The sequence below is a fragment of the Adiantum capillus-veneris genome, chromosome 4 (assembly GCF_014529385.1).
Source record: "Adiantum capillus-veneris isolate H3 chromosome 4, ASM1452938v2, whole genome shotgun sequence".
NCBI classification, from domain to species: domain Eukaryota; kingdom Viridiplantae; phylum Streptophyta; class Polypodiopsida; order Polypodiales; family Pteridaceae; genus Adiantum; species Adiantum capillus-veneris.
Window position 1 is genome coordinate 174,600,660 of NC_140934.1, and position 20,745 is coordinate 174,621,404.

General features: G+C 41.7%; 1 protein-coding gene across 5 annotated transcripts in view; it reads left to right on the forward strand.

Annotated features, from left to right (window-relative positions):
• Window positions 1–15,880: 15,880 nt before the first annotated feature.
• LOC147460380 (uncharacterized) overlaps window positions 15,881–20,745 on the forward strand; it is a 47,654-nt gene continuing 42,789 nt past the window's right edge. For 3 of the 5 annotated variants that reach the window (XM_086511469.1, XM_086511470.1, XM_086511468.1), the window contains exon 1: window positions 15,883–17,215. In XM_086511469.1, coding sequence (XP_086367595.1) covers window positions 16,391–17,215 — 825 coding nt within the window. In that variant the 5' untranslated portion in view covers window positions 15,883–16,390. Of the gene's footprint in view, window positions 17,216–20,745 lie in introns of all 5 variants that reach the window. The other 2 variants (XM_086511467.1, XM_086511466.1) reach the window with 2 other exon arrangements.

The following is a 20,745-nucleotide window of genomic DNA, read 5'->3' on the forward strand; positions in this document are numbered from 1 at the left end:
GCCTTGAGCTTCCTTCGTCTTCTCCAAGCTGTGTGTGTTTCTCTGCAACCCTAATTCCAACAATTGGTATCAGAGCAGGTCACGTTCTCTCGGGCTTAGTCGCCAGCTGCTCCAGCACACGCCTGCTCACTTTCTTCAATTTCAGTGAGCTTTGGTAAGCATTCGTAGGTCGACAAATATTTTGGGAGAAATCGTAGAGCTCGGTCTGCTCAGAATTTTGATTTGGGCTCATTTCGGCCTCCGTTTCCACTAAAGGCAGTACTGCACATGCTATTTCGTCATTTTGTGCAAAACTTCTATCAGTGACGTTTTTTGCACAACAGGTGCCTTATAGTCTTCTACGGTTTGTGCTATATAGCACAGGTTGTTCCCGCTCCGTTTCTCCTATTTTCGGGCAGTTTTCACATCAGGTGCATCATTTACCATGGCTGACAACAACAACACAGATGTGTTCAAGATGTTTGCTGCTGAGGATAGGTTGGATGGGGACAACTACCCTATGTGGGCTTATATGATGCAACATGTTCTTGTGTCAAAGTGCGTCTGGAACATTGTGCAGGGCATTGATGTACGTCCTGGTTCTGAGGATGTAGGCGATGTTGAGGATGTTGCAGGTCTTGCTGCAAGGATTGCAGCTGTTAGAGTTATTTTGCCTACGGCAACACAAGCTCGTTGAAATGTTAAGGATGCGCAGGCTCATGCATTGATTGCGTTGTCTGTGAAGCGCACCATTGTTCCTCACATCCGTTCAGCAAAATCTGCAAAACAGGCTTGGGATATTCTAGCAGGTCTTTATGCAAGTCGCAATGAGGCTAAAATTGCTTTGCTGCGTAAAGAGCTGGAGTCGAAGATTATGCATGAGGAAGATAATATGGACACTTTCCTTGCTAGTGTCAAGGATATCAATGAGCAGCTTATTTCTGCAGGTGAAGTCATTTCAGACAGTTCCCTTGTGCAGACTATTCTTGATGCCTTACCAGATTCTTACCAGACTTTTGCTAGTACTTGGAGACTTATGACCCAAGGAAATCCAGAAGTTGTCAAGTTTGATGCATTATGCACATTGCTGTTTGCAAGAGTCACTTTCTAGAAAAAACAGGACTCGACAGCGTGCAATTAAACAGGCTTTTACTGCTTCTCAAAGAAAGGGTGGTTAACAACAATGCAGCCACTCCTTATGGTTCTATTGCGAGTGGAAAAAATTCTGTTCCTAATGCTTCTGCTGGCCGCAATTCGTCTGGAAATTCTGGTGATAAGGGCAAAAAGAAGATGCGTTGCCATTATTGTAAAGCCAATGATCACTTGATCAAGTCGTGTCCTAAGTTGAAGGCCAAAGAGGCTAAGAAGAAAGAGGGTGGTTCCACTGCAAATGCTGGTTCCACTACAAATGCAGCCATTGTTGAGTCTTCTGTGAAAGGAGACTGTGTTGCTGATGTTGATGCAGAATGGCCTTTTAGTGCAAAGTGCACTTACAATCTTGCTGTCCATGATGCATGCTTGTCAGTTGCTGTAGATTCCCATGTGTGGTATTTCGATAGTGGTGCTACAAAGCACATTACCTCACATCGTGAATTGTGTACCTCTCTCGAGTCTGTCCCTCATGGGAATTCAGTCACTTGTGCCAACAACGCCTCTTATCCAGTTAAGGGAGTTGGAAAGATTGTGCTCACTGCTACTAATGGCAGTTCCTTCACACTTGTTGATGCACTTTATCTACCTGGGATCAAGAAGAATCTCTTGTCTCTATCCGCACTTGCTAGACTTGGACTTGTAGTCAAATTTGTGGATGACAAATGTACAATTCATGATCTCAGTTTTGGTGATGAAATTGTTGCATCTGGGCTTTTGTGCCGTGGGCTGTATAAACTCACTTTGTATGACAAGTGTGGACAAAATTTTGCAAATGCTGTTGCAGATTCAAGGGATATTTCAGATGCAAGACTTTGGCATGCACATTTTGGTCATCTGAATTTTGCCAGTTTGCTGCGTTTGCAGAAATCTGATATGGTTGCTTCTTTGCCGCCTCTTGAAGCACCTGTCAAACATGTTTGTGAAGGTTGTATTTTGGGTAAGATGCAGCGTTCTAAATTTCCCAAGTATGGTTCATCGGGCCACATGCAGGTTGCAGCTTGTGCATAATGATGTTTGTGGGCCCATGCAAACTCCGTCCTTGGGCAATTACTTGTACTTCGTGACTTTCATTGATGATTACTCCAGGCATGCATGGGTATTTCTGCTTAAAGCGAAGTCCGAAGTTTTTATGTGCTTCAAACAATTTTTGGCTATGGCTAAAAATGTCTCGAAATGTACTATGGGCACCCTCCGTTCCGATCGAGGGAGGGAGTATATGTCTCATGAATTTAATACATTTCTGGCTAGTCGTGGGATAAAACACCAATGTACAGTGCCTTATACACCTCAGCAAAATGGTGTTGCTGAGAGGGAAAACAGGTCACTAACGAAAATGGCACGATGTATGGTCAAAAGTCAAGCTTTGCCGCATTCTTTTTGGCTTGAGGCCATCATGTGTGCCACTTATGTACTTAACAGTTGTCCTACGAAAGCTTTTCATTCTATTAAGTACTCCATATGAAGCATGGCATGATAGAAAGCCTTCTATTGAGCACATGCGTGTTTTTGGCTGTTTGGCATATGCTTTGGTGCCACAAGTGCAGCGCAGAAAATTGGATGATAAGGATGTCAAATGTATTTTTGTTGGTTATAGTGCTGAAAGCAAAGGTTACAGGTTGTATCATCCGCAAACAAAACGTATTCTGGTTTCTCGGGATGTAGTGTTTGTGGAAGATTCTGTTCAGCCCTTGCTGTCATGTACTAGAGACAATAATGTAAGCTCACAGGACATTTATGACACTTTGTTGCCTCTTTTCAGTGGTGGAAATACGAATGTAAGTTCCAATGAGGCAAATGTACAGCCTATGGGGGTTTCTGAAAATGTTTTAGATCAGCCTATTACTGATGCAGATATACATGATATACTTGATGAGGAAAGGGCTGAAAATGAGCAGGCTAGAGGTGTGCCAAAATGGCTGGTGCACACTTTGCGTGACAGTAAATTGGATGCACCTTTGTCTAGTCGTACTCGTTCAGGCTCTCGCCATGCATCTTATGCATCAGATTGTTATTCTTTGGCTGTGTCTAGCTTACATGATGTTGAGGAGCCTCTGTCTTTTGATGAAGCACAGAATTCAGAAAATTGGATGGCTGCCATGTAATCAGAATATGATGCACTTATAGAAAATGACACATGGACTTTATGTGATTTGCCTCCTGGCAAAAAGGCCATTGGTACGAAGTGGGTTTACAAGTTGAAATGCAAGCCGGATGGTGAGATCGATCGCCATAAGGCTCGACTTGTTGCAAAAGGTTATGCACAGCAAAAAGGCATAGATTATGAAGAGACTTTTTCTCCCACTTGTTGTATGACTACTGTATGTTTTCCATGTGCATTGGTAGCTCATTTTGGTTGGGATGTACATCAATCAGACATTGTTACTACTTTCTTGAATGGTGACACATTTGAGGAAGTCTATGTAACGCAGCCTCGCGGTTTTGTCATAAAAGGACAAGAGGACAAAGTGTGCAGATGTAAGAAGGCTTTGTATGGGTTGAAGCAATCTCCTCATGCTTGGTATGAGAAAGCTGACACTCATTTGGTTAAACGAGGATTTCGTAATAGTCCAACAGAAAGCACATTGTATGTAAAGCGTGAGGGTGATGTACTTCTCATTGTGGTTCTTTATGTTGATGATTTGCTGATCACTGGACCAAATGAGAGACATATTGCTGAATTTAAGGCTGATTTGAATGCTACTTTCAAGATGAAAGATTTGGGGCTGTTGCATCATTACTTGGGTATACAGTTTAAGCAATGTGATGGTGGTATTGCCTTGTGTCAGAAAAGTTACATAGAGACATTGCTATGTAAATTTGGACTTGAGGACTGCAAACCTATTGCCACTCCCATGGAAACAGGTTTGAAGTTGAGTCTACATGATGATGGCGATCCTGTTGATGTCACTCTTTACCAAACTGTTGTTGGCTGTCTCATTTATGTATGCAACACGAGGCCGGATATTCAGTTTGCAGTCTCACACGTCAGCAAATTTATGCATAGCCCAGGGTCTAAGCATTGGCAGGATGTCAAGAGGATTTTCCGCTACCTTAGTGGCACTTTACATCTTGGATTGTTTTATCCCAAGGGGGGATCATTGCCGCCAAACTTACATGCTTTTTTGGACTCAAATTGGGCTGGTTGTTTTGACACGCAAGTGTCCACAAGTGGTTTTTGTTTCATGCTTGGCAGTTCATGTATATCATGGTTGAGCAAGAAGCAACCTACTATGGCCACTTCGAGTTGTGAGGCTGAGTACAAGGTAGTCTTCACAGCTACGGTTGAGTGTGTATGGCTCAGAAACCTTATGGCTGATTTGGTGTTGGACAGGAAACTACCAACACTATCTGCATTGACAGTCAAAGCACATTGGAAGTTGCAAGGAACCCAGTTTTTCATGCTCGCACAAAGCACATTGAGGTGCATTACCACTATGTCAGGGAGAGGCTCTCAGCAGGAGAGATCATCTTGGCTTATGTGCCAACACGGCACAACCTTGTAGATCTTTTCACAAAGGCATTGTCTCGTGAGAAGCTTGAAGCTTTCCGCAAAGCTTTGGGCTTACTCCCCTTTGTGGACTGATCCCGTCCTCAGGGCATGGCACTTCCCTTTACTCATGTGCCAGCTCTCGTTCACCACATCACTCCAGGGGGGATTTGTTACCCCATATACATGTGGTAGTGATGTGTGTGAACACACTAGGACCACCGGGGCATTTTTTCCCTCTTTAGGAGGTTTTTTCCCCCGAGCATTGTATATACGCCCATCACTCTAGGGCTATCTATCTTTCCATTGCACACTAAGTAATACACTCTCTATTGTGTGCCTTGAGCTTCCTTCGTCTTCTCCAAGCTGTGTGTGTTTCTCTACAATCCTAATTCCAACAGGCACTTCCCCATATTAAATGATCGGTTTAACATGAGAAAATCATTTAGGAGAATTAGATATTGATTATTATGACATAAACAAACCTTTGTCCTCTGCCCTAGTGTGACGATTTTGTACAAATCTTCGTTGGACTTGAAACTTATTCTTGCATTGTCACACACCTCCATCATCTCCTGAGGCAACACAATTCTCTTTAGCTCACTGAATTACTTCTCGTGCAAAACATTAGCAATGCCAGTATTGGATGGATCATTCAATAGCTCCACCAACTCCTTTGGCTTGATGATATGCTGCAGCATAGTACGTCCAGTGATTCGAGCATCAGAATCGATTCCCATCATCATCCGAGCCAAGTTTTTGCATATTGACATAATATTACAGCAACGTGTAAAAACTGTAAGAAATTAGAAGCTTGCATCTATATCCTTATCGAGTTTGATGGATACGTTTCTTTCGAGCTCCACCACTTGAAGATAGCATCGACATTGCGTGTCTCTTGTGCCTACAAATGTGGTAGCCCAATTTAATGTGTGTGAGATGATTGATTCACCGGTGCATATTACGTGCAATGTGTTGTCGCTGAACGTAATTGTATAGCCAATGCTCTTGCTTGATTTTTTGATGCTGTCCTTTTTATTAAGCTCCGCCATCTCATCATTCAGCTATTTCATCCTCTCATTGGCTTCCTCTCTGACTTGCAAAATGTCTTTCATATACTTCTCTTGCAATGACAAATAGGCAACAAAGAGATGTTTTCTTGCTTCCCTTTCATTGGCAAAAGATAAATACAATCTCCAGCAATAGCCAAACAATCTCCCATCTCTAATAAAATAAAGTAGCTCAGTGACGTTACAAAAGGGTGGTGATGCATTGGTCATTGGATGGCTAGGGTAAATATGGCCATCAACCCATAAGTTGATTGCCTTGTACCCAATGTTCCATAGCTGATTTGCAGCATTGGCATTAGATGTGCCAAATTGCACAGTAGCATACTCCTATTCCAAATCAGTGTTTAATCAATATCATTTTGTCTTCTTAGTAATGTCTTACAACGGTAGGGGATTGAATGACATTCGTGTTAGCTAATCAAGCAAATTAGAGAGAGAATGCATAATGGTGATGGCTACAAGCAGGTGAAGCTGGCTATGGAGGGAAGAAGTCAAGAGTACTCAGAGATAGGAGAAATGGATTATGTTGTGGAGGGAAGAAAAAGAGGGACTGCAGCTCAATCTCCTTTGAATTCAAATTGTTGATCATGAGTGTAGAGAGAGAAATGTTTTTGCACACAAAGATAATGGAGTTTTCCATTGCTCTCACTTGGAGCTGGAGTGTGAGAAGCTTGAGAGAGAGAGAGAGAGAGAGAGAGAGAGAGAGAGAGAGAGAGAGAGAGAGAGAGAGAGAGAGAGAGAGAGAGAGAGAGAGAGAGAGAGAGAGAGAGAGAGAGAGAGAGAGAGAGAGAGAGAGAGAGAGAGAAATGAATTGGGTGCCTATGCACCCCATGTCCAAGTCTATGAGATCATCTTCATCCTCTGTCCTGTAGTCCCATTTCGTGAGCCCTTTAATAAACCTCAACAAGTGAAAACAAAAGTTTTTGTCGGCCACATAGAGATGTTTGAGGAAATCCACTTGCAGCCACACCATGTCGGATCCCTCAAAGACTATGGCATATTCTTCCATGTGCTACGCCATGTAGTCAAGAAAGCTTTTGAATGCCTTTGCATGAAGGTTGGTAGTGGCATGAATGTCAATTGTCTCCTCGAACACACTCAGTAGTTCATGTGCTTGATCCACAAATCCTACCTTTTCTAGTTGTGTGAGAAGTGCATCAAAAGACATTGCCATGGGTTCATTCGCGAGGAGAGATTAGAGCTAGAGTTTTGTGAATGTAAGAAATAAAGTTTAAAATTATAAAAATAACTTAAAAATATTAATTTAACAAAAATCACGTGATAAAGCATTGAAAGACGCCAACATTGAAAACATTTGCACTCCAAATCAAGGAAATTGCACGTTTCAATTGAAAACTTGAACAAGTTGAGAATAAAATAATGCATAGAGACGAGATTCAAAACACCGTATGTATTAATGGGAGCAAAATCCGTGTCAGTTTTACAAACTTTCACAAAAATACATCTCATCTACGAAATGTTCTCACACAAAAGCTTGTCTCTTTTGTGGAGCGAACAACCTTTTCAGTGATTATTACAAAGAGATATTTCTTGGGAAAGGTATATTTGAGATTAAGATACTTGCAAAGGTGACTGGGTGCCAATTGTTATTTACTACAATGTTGTGCATTGCATCCTCATGGAGGCATATTTGCAGGTCAACTGATTCTCTAGCAGAAACATCAAAGTCTAGTGCCTCCCATTCTCCCATCTTCAGCTCCATCTTCTGTAGGGAAAGACCATTGAAAATATTTTCTTTGCAATATGGTATTTGAACACCACATTCTCAGCAACTACAGAGCACTTGATTCCATCTCCCTGGTGGTTGACCACCTAAGTCTCCCATCCAACTACAAGGAATTCGTTGATCGAATTTTCCCCTTTGCAAGTTCACATTTTTTGTGTCCAGTTGAAAGATAAACACAAACACATGAAGAGACATAAACCATGTTATCGTGGCTTTGTGGGAACCATAGGTGCACTTCATTGCTGCTTGCGCATCCGCTTCGATTCTCCTTTTGATTGTTGCGATCAAGGCACTGTCTAGCTTAGGCCATTCCGGATTGCAAGGTTGGCAAGTGAACTGGAGAAAGATTATCATACCCATTTCGCCTAGGCGTGACATAAGTACGGTAGAAAAAAAGTCCCATGAGGCAAGCTCAGAGGATGGACAACCATCATAGAGAAACTTGCCAAAGTCAGCATGGATGGCCTCAAAAGTTCCTGTCAAGGACTCTATTGGCTCCCATTCTACAAAATCGGATGGAAAAACATCTGCAGACATGAACAAGCAATGGAAATCTTACAATCATCAAAAGCAACATACACGGTTGTGGGCACCCTCCTGTTATATGCGGTTAACTCCCGGGGAATTCATTCTATATACAAAACGAGACGCTACCTGCGACGAGCGGACAACTTTGATAAAAACCCTATGTACGACTCATATTAGGGAATATGAACCACCTTTTTACATTTATATTACAATCAATAAAGAAAAGTCTCATACCCCTATCTTACATATAAAATTTAGGTCTCACATTATCTAATTGAGTAAAACTAGTCAAAGAGTAACGTACTAAGGAACCACTTTTATTGATAACTAGATGTTACTACCCTCAATGTGTCTTAGTTTGACTTTCAAACTTTGTGCTCAATCAGCCTGCACTCTAGCTACTCATCCAATTATGATCCATCCAAAGCTGGTGTAAATCAACCCTTGACCTGCTCCAAATAAGCCCTTATCTATGATCGGCTTGATGCAAAATTTGATATGTGACCTAAAAAAAAACTTCTCTTAAATTCATTCGAATTCTAGTACACACCGGTGACCAATTGTTACAAGTAATCAACCCAGGTCAGGTCCCCTCCCCCTATAAATAAGATACTCCCGTCCCTTATTTTTAAGCTTGAGTGATAATGTTTGGGGGCATGTCCCTAATTACTTATACACTTATGTAACTTGTAAAAGAACCCCCCTCCCATGCACTTACGTAGTGCGGTAATTTTTCCATGGTGAATCCCCCTGGGGTTAAGTGCAATTGGGATAGCTGGCTTAATGGTTAATTATGTGTTGTCTATTTGATTTTACTAATAGTGAGTGCATGATTATTTGTAGATTGAAATTATGGGAGTTGAGAAGGAAGCACGGACAAATAATAATCCTCTTGGTCATTTTACCTTTGCACTGTATTTTATACTTTTATTCAATAAGCCACTATGGTTGGTATAAATAGCTCAAGTGAGAACTCATCCTCAGGGGACATGCAATAAGTGATGTGCTCCACTCAAGTACTAAAGTGGACTAGTTGTAAAAGAGGGACCTCCAATTTTGGCACCCAAAACTCAAATAATAAACTAATTACCAAACTCCACAAGAAGGGTGCCGTGGAGTTTGAGGCTAGGATTTTAGGCCTTTCTTGTGTAGATGCCCTAAATTTTTTCCTTCCCTCTCTCTTATGCTATGTTGTGTTATTTTGTGTACTCCCTAATTATGTCCACATCTCTTACACTCTCTTACACTCTGTTCTTGTAAATCTATTCTCTTATGTGTGTGCGTGTGCGCGCGTGTGTGCTGTCATAGCCTGGGTGTGTGTGTGTACTTGGAAAATTGGAAGAGATGGTGAGAGGTTGACAAGGAGGTGTGCAAGCAAGTTTGGAAAATGGAAGCGATCGTTCTCCCCATCTCCCCTTCAATAGTGGTATCGTAGCTTCGGGTTCGAGAGAATCGACAATCAATGTCAAATTTGAAGGCATAATGTACAAAATTGCAGCATCAAATTTGCAAATCAAGGCTAATCAATGATTAATCGACAAATCAATTAATTAATGTTGCTTCTTAATAGATTGAGATTCGATATGTCAAGTTTTAAATATCAATCTGTTAGCTAACTCTCATAGATTGTGAAGGTGTAATAACGAGAGTTGAAGAAGCAAGAGATTTTGGATTGGACATCAAATCGGAGAATATTAATCGGCAATTAATCAAAATTAATTAGCAATTTTTGCTTATTTGTACTCAAAATCAGAGAGATTTGAAGGAAATTTATGAGGCCCTTGGGCTTGGCACCATAAATAAAAGAAGAAGAAGTAACGAATTTGGCTACCGACCCATTGGGAATATGAAGCAGGAAGGAGGTTAAGAACGACATCGATAGCCTTTTGAGAGCTTTCAAGGTTTACAAAAGGTACAAGGTAAAGCACACAAGGTCAAACTCCTTCAATTTGAAGAGAGGAAGAAGAGAATTAAGGGCCATCTCAAGATTGCTCCAAGGATCCAAACCATCGATAAATTCAAGATTGCATACAAGATTTTCTCTTGACGAGAGACGCAGTGGGAACCACCTCTTGCACGCAGGAAATCCCTCTGTCGACCACAGCCATACTTCACTAGGCCTACATCAAAAGGGATGTCCTGGTTCTCTGACAAGTTTTCTCTCCTGCCTCGCGGCCCAGAATTGACCACTATCACCATATTTGCTTTCTCTCTCGCATGCAGTCTCTGCCAGTCCTGCTCGATGTTGGCCTCCTTTTCACAAGATTTTACCCATAAAAAGTGTGGCTCCAAATCAATTGACTGCCCACTGACCCTCAAGGACTTTTACTCCTCAAGGGTGCAGTCACCCCCCCTTTAAATCTCCCTAGCTAGCCACCACAAACACAGGCAGAAAGATTGGCCGCCCATCATCATCTATCATCGCAGATCCTTTTTGAAACCTCTCTATTGCCCAATCTTCAACTCCCTTTTGGCCATAGCTACAACTTCAAATCATTAATCAGAGATAAATACATACATATATATCAATCCTATTGGAGCTATTTACTCATCTTGTCCAAGATTTCTCAAGTTATACACAATTCAATTACCCTGGGTTTCATCACTTGACATTACTCAATCGGAGATGAACCAGATAAGGGAGATCGGACACCGAGAATTCAATTGATTTGCACCTGAATTACTTAATCGCTCACCGTTTTTTACCTCATCCCAGCACCCCACCTTTTGGACATACATAGTCATTTTCTTTTATTAACAAAAAAAAGGAAAAGAAGCTCACAATCATGGCATACCTTCCACAAGCACCCAAAATTGTTGAACAACTCACTAATCTTCAACAATCTATCACTTATAAACGCATGCAAATGAAAAAACTTGAAGATAAATTAGTACATTTTGCACGCATCAAATATGCACCTGCACCAAAGAAAACCAAAATTAGTAGGAAAGCCTTCACTTTCAAGGATTTTGATGGCAATAAAGATGCTAGCACGGTTCTAGCATGGGTTAGTCAGTTAGATGACTATTTTCATGATGAAGATTTTGCCAAACATGAAATGGTAAAGTGTGAATCAAATCATCTTACCAATAGTGATGCATTATGGTGGAACGCCACCAAACAACATGGTATAAGACCACGTACTTGGCATGCATTCAAAAAGTTGTTTTTACCTCAATTTTTGCCCACACAATATTGACCTAAAGCACGACGCCATTGGGATTTAATTTGACAGGGTCGAAATGAAGATGTACAAGGCTACACTGATTTTTTTTTGAACTGTTTAATTCACTTGCAAGATATTGAACATGTCAGTTGTTGCAGGAAATTAAAACATAAGTATATTTGGCTTACTACAAATTGGTGTTGAGGTAGATATGTTTGAATCGGATTCACTATCAAAGGCTATTAATTTGGCCCTTAATGCGGAGAAGAAGAAAGGTGGACAACCCTTTCACACTGAACAAAAGGGCCTAACACTAACCATAACAAGGGAGATTCTTTCTCTCCTAACTTTGATAGGAACAAACATCAAAGCCGTACGTTTTCAAGAGACGCAGATTTGACAATTCTTCTATAACTTCTCAACCCTATGGCAACAACAATAGCAACACACAGCAGCGAGGCAACCAAAATTCTTCCAACCAACGTCATGCTCAAAACTCTAATGAAAACAAAAAGGTGAAGTGTTTTAAATGTTTCTAGTATGGTCATTATGTAGATAAGTGCCCAAATGGTCCTACTAAAAACGATGGCCAATCCAATGGAGCCAGCCAAAATCCAAACCAAAGACCCTTCAACAACAACTGCCTCAACGGTGCTACTGTTAACCTCATTGAAGATGCTAATCCCAACGACAATGAAGTGGAAGCCAATTATCAACTATTACGGGTACTTCATTTGATTCAATGCCTAACACTTATACCCTACTTTTCAAAACTTATGTCGTGATTTCTATTGGCCTGCTATGAAGGGTGATGTTAAACAGTATGTTTCAACTTGTTTGATTTATCAAAATATCAAAGCAACAACAACAGGTAAGAAATTGGGAGTTTTACACCCTCTGCCTATTCTTGAAAAACCTACATATTACAATGGATTTTGTTACTGTATTTCTACTCATTGTTCACAAGCATGATATGATTTGGATTGTAATTGACCATTTTTCTAAACAAGCATACTTCATTCCACTCATAGCACATCAAGCTGCGCTTCTATTTCTTAAAGCTGTCTTTCCACATCATGGTTTGTCTAAAGTCATAATATCTGTTCGAGATTCAAAATTTTATAGTGCTTTTTGGACTACTGTTTTTGAAAATCTTGAAACTACACTTGATTTTACTTCTGCATTCCATCATGAGTCTAATGGTCAAACTGAAGTCACTAATCACATTATCATTGACTTGGTAAAAGCTTACCTTGACCCAAGAAATGGGATGATTACTTGCATATTCTACAATTTTCATAGAGCAAGACCACTCAACTACCACATGTAAATATCCATTTGAAATTGTGTATGGTCACTCTCTTCCTACTCCTACTTCACGTCTTTCTAATGTTGTGCCTATCGCTGATGATTTTACTGCTAATTTTCATGATATTTATGCAAGTGTGCATTGTGCCATTAAACTCTCATAGGAACTTTACACTAAGCATGCTAAAAAGCACCAAAAGGCACACTAGTTTAAGGAAGATGATTATGTTATGCTTCACATTGAAAAACGAAGGATCAAAAGTGTTGATACTAATGTTTTTGTTAAACTTGCTCCTTGCTTTTACGGTCCATTCAAATTTTTTGTTGTGATCAATGATGTTTCATTTCGTTTAGACTTAACTTCACATTGGCACATCACAATGCATTCAACATTAGTTTTTTAAGACCTTCTAGAGGACCCCTACCTACACATCACATTTATGAGGATCCACCTTCACTTGTGGACCAAGAAGAACAACTCATCCCTGCACAAATAGTTGATCATGAGACCACCACCATACGCACTAGCATAGTTTATGACCAATATCTTTTGAACTTTAAAGGCCACCCTAGAGGGGATGCCAAATGGATGCTTGAAATTTTTTTCCGCAACTTCCCATCTGGACCTTCTCCACACTTTCTATCACTCGCGGTCCAAATGATTCTCTATAGAGAAACTAAGAATAGTTGATATCCTGGTAGGAGGGAGGTTACAAGACTGGGGACCCTCCTATTGTATGTGGTTAACTACAATTGGGATAGCGGGGTTAATGGTTAATTATGTTCTATCTATTTGATTTTACTAATAGTGAGTGTATGATGATTTGTAGATTGGAATTATGGGAGTTGAGAAGGAGATGCCGACAAATAATAATCCTTTTGGTCATTTTACCTTTGTACAATATTTTAGACTTTTATTCAATAAGCCACTATGGCTGCTGTAAATAGCTCAAGTGAGAACTCACCCTTAGGGGATATACAATAAGTGATGTGCTCCACTCAAGTACTAAAGTGGACTAGTTGTAAAAGAGGGAGGGGACCTCCAATTTTGGCACCCATAACTTAAATAATAAATTAAATACCAAACTCCACAAGAAGGGTGCCCTGGAGTTTGGGGCTATGATTTTAGGCCTTTCTTGTGTAGATGCCCTAATTTTTTTCCTTCCCTCTCTCTTATGCTATATTGTGTTATTCTATGTACTCCCTAATTATGTCTACATCTCTTACACTCTCTTACACTTTGTCCTTATTAATCTATTCTATTGTGTGTGTGTGTGTGTGTGTGTGTGTATGTGTGTGTGTGTGTGTGTGTGTTTTGTCATAGGCTAGGTGTGTGTGGGTACTTGGATTTTTTGGGAGAGAATGTGATGGTGAAGTATGTAAGAATTATTGAATTTTTCAAGAAACTGGTCTCCCCAACTCCCAACAACTGTCGAAATACAAAATAGACAATCTAGAAACTTGACAAAGGAGTAAAATTACAGTTTGCAGGAAACCTCGATGGAGCCATTGCTGTCTCTAGCTTTAGTTATGAAGCAATATACACATCGCACACCTTCACAAGTCTCTTGCCATCTTGTGTTTGCTTGAACTCCACGATTATTCCCTTCCAATGGTGTGCTAGAGAAGCCATGTGTCTCCTTGAGACCTTGTGTGCACCTCTTGAGCTGGGCTGCATTGTCACCCACATCATTCGTTTGAACTCCATCATCACCAACATCCACTGTCGTCTTGTACATTACTGCATGAAATGGAGTCAATGACACTCCTAGGTCGTCGAGCACCTGATGATTCCATGGGGAATAGTGGCACAAGTTGTAGACAAACACTTATGATTAATCACTGCATATCCATGTTCTCATTTGTAAAAAGAGCAAGATTCTTGATGATACACAAAGATGATTGATGCCACTTACACCTATACTGCTCCACCTACACATCCATGTTCTCAGTTGTATAAAGAGCAAGATTCTTGATGGTACACAAAGACGGTTGATGCCACTTACTGCTATACTGCTCCACATGCTTGCTGGCTTAATGGGGAAGATAATGTTGCAAAACTTGAGAGGGAAGTAGTTCCTCTCTAGAAAGCTTAATGGAGAAGGAGCAAGAAACATGTTGAGAAAAGAAAGATGGATGATCTAGCAGAAGGATATGCTACAAATCTTCATCTTTAGGTAGAGGTGTTTAGTGAGGCTCATGGAGAAATGGAGAACTTCAACTTGAGGAGAATGCAATAAGCTTGAGGAGGGAAAGAAGGTTCAAATTTCTACTATTGCAGAGCTTTGGGAAGGCAAAAGTGAAAAGAAGGAAAGAGAAGCAACTTGCAAGGTGAAGGGAAGAGAAGTGAGAGATTGTACATTTTTGGAGGGAATGATCTGCACATTTTTGGAGGGACCCCTTTTTAAGAGAGAGGGGGGAGAAGATGGCAGTCACTAGAGAGAGAAAGGATTGGTTTTTACCCAACTATTTAGAGAAAAGTTCAAACTTTTGAATTTATACGAGATTTTCTCTTTATATTTTATAAAAAAGTACAAGTTTGACCACTTATGTTTAGGCTCTGTCATACCCACCATTTCAGTCCACATGGCATCCACCCATTTGCCCCTTCCATAATCTCCTTATTTATCCCATGGCAAATAAAGAGGTCCCCTTTGACCCCATTCCCTTCCTAATGGATATCATTCTATGCCTAGGGTATGAGAGCTCATGAGTATGTAGAGCTTGCTTCAGCTGGTCCAGTGGGACATTTGCCAGGAGGAGGTCATTAGACCCATATTACTCAACTTGCATAGCATTGGTAGTCGAGAGAATTGGTACTTTTATGCATTAATTAGTTATCGGAGAAGATGCTCGGGGGTCACTAATTAACAATTATGTGACTATCACATGAGTGCAATAAAAAAGGTTATTAAATTTTATTTTTTGTCACATTTTCACATATAGAGGGTACCGTAAAATGGAATGGGCAAAAAAATTACAGATAGAATAAGAGACGAGTGTATTTTATTTGTAAAACAAACTACAAAATTCACAAATAATTTTTTTTATAAATACCCCTTGAATACACACAATTCACACAATTTAGTGACACCCCCCCCTCTCCCAAAGAGAAGAAGTGTGACATGACAAAAAATCGAGAAAGCTAATAGCTACCATGTCTTAGGTGACAGGCGGCACAAAGGGTTAGCAGCTCGAGCGAAAACCCATAGCTATGCGCACGGTTAGCTGAGTCTCACACCTTCTTGGACTTCTTTTGATTCCGTGCTAGGAATTTGTTTTAGCATTCTTAATAGTGTTTTGGATAGTACCTAACCAACTTTCCTAAATGCAGTAGACTCTACGTCTATTTGGACGATGTTGAATTTGTTGTGGTTGCAAAATGTATATTTGACTATCTCCCAAAGTATCTTGAATATAACCTGTACATCTTAAAGTTTTTCGACGTCTGACTGCCCTGCAGCTCACAGCCTGCTGTCTACCTCTTCAAGCGTGCACACTCTTTTCTGCTCACTTTTTTGAGCCCTCCTAGACCGAAAGCAGTATGCTGGATGGCGATGGCGATCATGCAGCAGTCTTGCTTTCTCGTGCACCTCAAAAAGCACATGGGTTTTCGAGCAGGAGGGAAGGCCCTCTGATCAGGAGGTGTAGCATGCCGAGTCATGATCTTAGAGCTGCAATATTAGCAGTAGAGCCCCTTTCTTGTCTTCTGATTTCTCTACTCTGCTGTATATAAACAATGCGATACATTAAGCTTAAGCGCTGTTCTGCGGAGCAATGGTAGTTCTGACGAGGTAGTGGCGAAGAGGAAGGGGGAAGAGTGGGAAGGTGCTGTAGATGTCAGCAATGGCTGCCATGGATCGAAGGGTGCAACAAATATAGTACCCTAGCTGGAGATGAGACCGGCAAGCAAAATTAATCAAGCGGCAGCAGCAGCAGCTTGCAGTCCCTGATGAAGGAGATAATTAGCACAGCATTAATGGAGGTGAGCGAGGGGCATGAAGGCAGTACTAGCATGATGGACATGATGATCATGAGCAAATGTGCGCCAGCCAATTGTAATGTATACACGATGAAGGGTGAGGATAAGCTAGTACGCGCGGCGAAGCTGCCTCCAGCGGCGGCGTGGCGTGTGAACAGGATCCCAGTAAGCCCTACCAGCGCTGCGGGCACCATCAGCTACGCTAGCATGTCCATGGCTGGCTCCGGTGCAGCAGCAAATTATGGGGGCAGGCCCATCTCCAAATCAGTGCCCAGCTCGCCCACCTTCGCTACGTCGTCTGACATGTACAATCTTCAAAGGAACAACCTCTTAGCGAGCGTCAACATTAGTGCGGGGCCAGATGCTTATAAGGATCCATTCTCTGCTCAATGTTATGAGCTGCAGCTTGGCTTCAATACTAGCGATAAAATACGGTGCCCGGCCAGTGCCTCACTCTCCGCTAATGATTGTACGTCTCTGCTTGCAGCTAGCTTGGACCTGGCATCCTCCTGCGCCTCCAATCAGCTAGCTGCTGCGCCCAGTAATGACTACGTCTATGTTGGTGCACAGAATTTCTCCACGGCATCTTGCAGCGATTCAACTCCTACTAATTTCAATTGCAACAACGTCGTCGTTGTCGTCGACCCAGTTAGTAGTAGCAGCACCCATATTGCTAATTATGATGGAGCAGTTAATCATGACGGAGCAAAGAAGCGGCGCTTGCAACAGCGCCACCTCTATCCCTTCACAAGCGATGTCACTGCTGCTGCTGCTGCCGCCGCCGCACTAGATCACGTACGTCTCTCTCTCTCTCTCTCTCTCTCTCTCTCTCTCTCTCTCTCTTTTTCCTTTTACAACCATTTTTCCTATTAATGCTTTGATGTTTTGAGTTCAACAGTAGCAACAGCTACACTGAAATATTGTAGTCTTTGACAATGGTTAAATTCCCTGTTGCTTGCCCCCTCCTAGCTTGGTGACTGTTGGACACCTCTTTTTCCTAACGGAACAATGATGCACAACCGTTTCGAGACCCGGATCAAAGAAATTTGGCGCTCTAATGTGCCTCCGGGTCTGGAATGCACTACATCCCACTCTCAAGGCACTTGCCCTACCATTTACCTATTGGACACTAGTTAACATGATGAAGTTCACATAGGGTTCACATAGCTTCACTTCACAATCAATGTGCTCACATGGAATTTGGCAGCTCGCAACGTGTTCACATTATGTCTACTAGTGTGGCCGACGGCCTTCAGCCACCTCTCCTTCTCTCTCTCTCTCTCATGCCTAAGCAGGTTCTTAGGCGGGAGCAGTGTTAGAAAAAAACCGGGGTCTAGTGTATTTTAACCGGTTGAAATTATAAAATCCCGGTTAGATTTTGAGCTTGCCTTTAAAAAAACCGGCAAATGTACACAAGTTTTAGAGTAATTACCGGCAAAAGCTTCAAATTTTGACCTAAAAACCGAGAGAATTTCAAGTTTCCCCTTATTTTGATCGGTTAGGAAAAATGTATTTTTCTAGCCCTGGACGAGAGGCGCAAGGCACACCCGCCTAAGCAACCTGCTTCCGCCATGTGTGTGTGTGTGTGTGTGTTTGTGGGGGGGGGGGGGGGGGGGGGGGGGGGGGGGGGGGGGGGGGGGGGGGGGATCCCTCCCTAGTTCTTTATAGTATAGATTGGACATTCGCTTCATTTGGGTTCGCTTAGTGTTTACTTTGGGGATCGGATGACGGCGGAGAACCAATCCCACCGTCCCCAACACTTGGCAACCATTGATCCCACCTAAAAAGTGGGGTGGCAATCGACCATAGGCCACATCTAGGGCCGAGTCCCACCAATGGGAGGTCTTGAGGCAAAAGTGTGTGATCAAAAAATTGCCACTAAAAATGTGTGAAAGCAGACAGACTGTACAAAAATCCTCACATCCATTTAAGGTGCTAGTAGAGTCAATGGTTACCTTGTGCTTTTGCTTGCTAGTTTTCCCCTTGGAAGGAAGTTTAACATGAGAGCCTCTCGTCTTTTTCCAACATAATGGCCCACTAGTCCATTCTCGTGTCAATGAAAATTGATATTGAAGCATGCACATTTTGTCATGTTATTAGCATCGCGACTTCAAAGTCTTTTCGTGGTCCAAAAAGTAACTTGGGGCGCACATTGCCCCCTCATAATAATTGCAAAAAAGAGAAGTCCATGTGGGCATGTACAATGCTTGTTGTGCTGCGAGATTAGGACACATAGTTAGAAAGAAAGACAGATGACAGTAGTAACCTTATTTACATTGGTTCAACAAACTGAAGATGGAGAACACCCCCCCCCCCCCCCCCCCCCCCCCCCCCCCCATGCGCGCCCCCCCCCACCCATGCGCGCGTGCACACACACAAACAAATGCACACACACTATTTGCTAAAGGGGGGGAAACAAAGCCATCAATAAGGAAGTTCAACATTGCATGAATCTCCACATACTCAAGCTATCAAAGCATAGCTTAGCGTCCATACATAGGCCATACTATCGTATCGGAAGTGATTTCTTTTGTATTAGTTTGAAGCACTCTGGAGTTAATCCTGCTTTATATGCATGTTTATTTTTCTCTAGAAGGTTTTGTGTGTGTGTGTGTGTGTGTGTGTGTGTGAGAGAGAGAGAGAGAGAGAGAGAGAGAGATGGATGGTTGTTAAGGCTTCTATGCACAACTACTCTTAACTACAACCCCAGATCAAGAGGTCACCCCTAAAAATGGAAATATACCATGAGAATTCAAAACAAGGGGTATTTTATCTATCAAGATATTTGAAGTTTCATAAAATTACATCTACAAAAGTGGTTTTTGTTGCAAAAACTGTAAGTTTTCCAAGAAAAAGGGGATAGCTTATTTAAGACTTTATTACCATAAGTAGAGGTTTTCCCAAATACCCATGGAACTCACGTTATTCCAAAGAGATGAACCCCTTGATGCTCGTAGTGTCTTGTGCTTTTTTTTTTTTTTTTGCCATACTCACAATTGTGACTGGAGATTAACTCAAGAAAACTACAATTGTCCTCAAGCACAACATGCTCCTTGAGGTGTCAACAATTCCATAATACCCATGAACCCAGCCCACACCTCGAACCAAAACATGGGTGCTAAGATAAGGGTAGGCAACTCAGTCCATGGTGCCACTCTTTATCTCTGCATGTTGTCCCTCTCTTATTAGCTCCTACCACATGGATGAGCTTGGTGCTGAGACACACAACATCATCAAAATGAGCAGCTACCAGTTTAGCCTCAAACACCCGAAGATTCCTAAACTTCTAGACTTGGTTAAGATAGCAATATCTGGTGATTTGGATACACACATAACGGCGTGGTTTTGAAGCTATGCCCTCCTAGAATCGGGTCATTTGTAAAGAAGATAATCTTGCATCTCTTCCTTACCCATTTGCATACTTTAGTGACTAGTCCCGCGAGGGTGGGCACTTGCTAAACAGATGTAGGGGGTCCTCAGGAGCCGCTCTGCACCCACCAAAGCAAGTGTCAGTTTTGATTCCTCTAGCGCAAATCTTAATCCCAGTAGGCATGGCTCCCCACAACACCTTCCAGACAAAACACTCCATGTATTTAGGCCATTTTATCTCCCATACGGCCTTAACACTTCTTTGCCAACATTCTTCCAACCAATTTTTCTTCCATATTTTGGTGAGTGAGGCAAACCAATCTGCTTTGTATACCAGCTTTCTATAGATATCTTCGGTCTTGGGAAGCGAAAACACTTTATTCTTCGGCTAATGCCAAGATTTCCAGTCTATCGTAGACACAAAGATGGGTGAGGGTGATGATGACAACACTTCCAAGAGTCTACTGATTAGAAGTATTTCATACCAACCCAGATTATGTGGTAGCACTAAGAGCTCCACATCCTTCCAACAAAGGTTTCTATCATCCCAAAGGTGAAGTAATTTAGAGCCTATTCCTTTGTTGCTTACCTGGCGAGCAACTTCCCTCCAAAAAGGGTTCAAGGAACCCCTTCCAAGTTTGAATAGCCAGGAAGACCACTGGAGAGAGGAGCCCTTGAAGTACCCGAGACATGTGATCTATGCTATATATTGCCTTCCATTGCCACCCCATAGAAAAGAGAGAGGAAGCACAATGAATAATGTGTTGATCACGAGATCAAGTGTGTCAAAGCTTGTAGGATCTGTCAATGTTACCAAAAATTAAAAATATAAGCACCCTTTAAAGAAAAAAGATCAAGGCATACTAGCTATAAGGAAGATAGGCATCAAAAGAGGGCACTCCCAAGGGAAATAGAAACCAATCTATCTGCATCTATCTATACTATATATGATGGAG